Source organism: Diorhabda carinulata, chromosome 9 (genome assembly GCF_026250575.1).
Source record: "Diorhabda carinulata isolate Delta chromosome 9, icDioCari1.1, whole genome shotgun sequence".
Classification (NCBI taxonomy): domain Eukaryota; kingdom Metazoa; phylum Arthropoda; class Insecta; order Coleoptera; family Chrysomelidae; genus Diorhabda; species Diorhabda carinulata.
The window spans coordinates 9,064,422-9,066,756 of NC_079468.1; the positions used below are offsets into that span (position 1 = coordinate 9,064,422).

Consider the following 2,335-nt stretch of genomic DNA (forward strand, 5'->3'; position numbering starts at 1 on the left):
CTTTCCTTATCAATATTGGAATTTCTTATCAACAAAAAGTTTCAGACAAAACAGTTGAAAACCGCAAGTTTATTTATTAACATGAAAAATGATAATCTTTTATAATTGATATAAATTCATTAATAACGGGATTTCCGAAATGCTGAAATGAAAGGTGATGAGTTTTCCCGAATGAAATTTTTAGAAACTTTAATTATTTAATTATCTACAACCGGGATATGTGAAATAAATAATTTATACACAATTTATTCATAACTATATTCGATTTTTGAATGTCTTTTAAATAACTTTGTATTATTTCCAAAGCTACCATTTTTCAAATCAATTGATTGGATGTCACGTGATCTCAACAGAAAAATGACTAAATACGAGAGCTAGATCAGTCACAGATCATTCTTATCTGTTTGCTCTTATTTAATAGACGCGACTGCTCTTGTTTTGAAAATTTTGAGTGAGTTTATTCTGTTTTTAAAAAGTGGTAAGCTTTTTACATATTTTTTTTGAAATTTTGAGTTTTTCATCTTTTGATTTTGTGTAAAAATTTTGGGTTTTTCATCTTTTGATTTTGAAAATTTTTTTTGAGTTTGGTTTTTATCTTTTCTTTGTTTTTTGGAATTTATAAAAATGGAAAATTTTTTTATTATTAAAGATTCATTGAAAAAAATTCGTAAATTCGGTGTTCAGGGATGAACTCTCGAATTTAAGATTAAAAATATACCCAGAAGTACAGAACCTGTTGGATGGGTAAAAGAGGCCATCGAGGGTATTGTATTAAAGTATCAGTAGTATTTGTTACACAGGGGTTAAATACTACTGATAAAGTAGGCTTTACGTTCTGTTCCAATGATTTTACCAGGGGTGATGAATGGATGTCTTTCAAACGTGCATCGGAAGTGACTGTTGACGATGTTTGGGACGTTATCTCATCCATCTATCAATCCAATTCGACCGGTCTTAATACGGAAACTTTCTGTTTGAGGGTTACGTCTGTACGTATGCCTGTAGGTAAGGGTCTTCATCAAAGATACAACAACTTTGATGAAACATCTTCGAATACTTGAAACATCTTCGAATACTCGTGGTATTGTTGTTATAAAAAATAAAGATAATATGTGCTTACCTCGTACTCTTGTCGTCGCTATAGCTAACGTAGATAAAGATCCTCTCTACACTAAAGTTAGGAGAGATATTGGAAAACTTCAGACTACCAGAGCTTTGGAACTGATGGAAGCTAAAGGGGTTTCCATTCTTTCCGAGGGATGTGGAATACCAGAACTTCAAAAATTTCAACAATATCTAAAAAATTATAAAATTATTGTCTACAACTATGGGTCAAAAGGTCGTGACATCATTTTCGAAGGTACAGACAAAGGTTCTTCGCTGCATTTACTCTACCATGAGGGCCATTACAATGTAATTACTTCGTTAACTGCGGCCTTTTCGTGTGGTTATTATTGTAAGGAATGCCATGTTCCTTACAATATTAATCGGGATCATCGATGTGGAGGAACCTGCCCTGGTTGTCAGCAATCACCTGTTTGTACCCCCGATGAGATCAAGGTTAATTATGAATCTTGCAAAAAATCTTTCCTTGGACAAGTATGCTTCGAAAATCATATAAAGCATGGCATTTGCGACCAGATACGTCGCTGCGAGAAGTGTTTTAAAATCGTACCACAAACATGTCTGTGGATAAATCTTTTGTAAGATTTGTAATAAACACCAGCCTTCAAGCCATCTTTGCTACATCCAACCTGATAATCGTATTCCATCATTGAAAGATTTTCTTTTCGTTTTCTATGATTTGGAAACACAACAGGAAAGGGTACTTGATGACGGTTCACGGTATTTCGTCAATGTGATAAATGCCTAGATTCCGATACAGAGATTTGTTCTAAATGTGGTCTTAGATTACAATTTGTTAAATGTAGTGATCCGATTTCGCCGTTCATGCATCATATGTTAAGTCTTCGCAAAAAATTTAAAAATATTGTCATACTCGCACATAACGGAGGCGCATTTGATCATCAATTTATTTTAAATTATATCCTGACCAAAACAGATTTAAAGCCCGATCTAATTATGCGATGAACAAAAATTAATTTCGATGATTGTAGGGAACGTTAAATTTCTGGATTCTTATAATTTTCTTCCGATGGCTTTGTCTAAACTTCCAGCCGCCTTCAATTTTTCAGAAGAAAAGGGGTATTTTCCTCATCTCTTTAATCGCAGTGAAAATCAAAGTTACGTTGGACCAATTCCTGATATTAAATTTTATGACCCTGATTATTTATCTTTTAACGCTAGAAATTCCTTACTAAAGTGGTATTCAGAA

At 33.1% G+C, this 2,335-nt stretch overlaps 1 protein-coding gene across 1 annotated transcript; it reads left to right on the forward strand.

Annotated features, from left to right (window-relative positions):
• The first annotated feature begins 1,110 nt into the window (after positions 1-1,110).
• On the forward strand, positions 1,111-1,707 carry LOC130898093 (uncharacterized). The gene has a single exon (XM_057807138.1). It carries the CDS (start codon positions 1,111-1,113, stop codon positions 1,705-1,707), a length of 597 nt encoding a protein of 198 aa, XP_057663121.1.
• Positions 1,708-2,335: the final 628 nt, after the last annotated feature.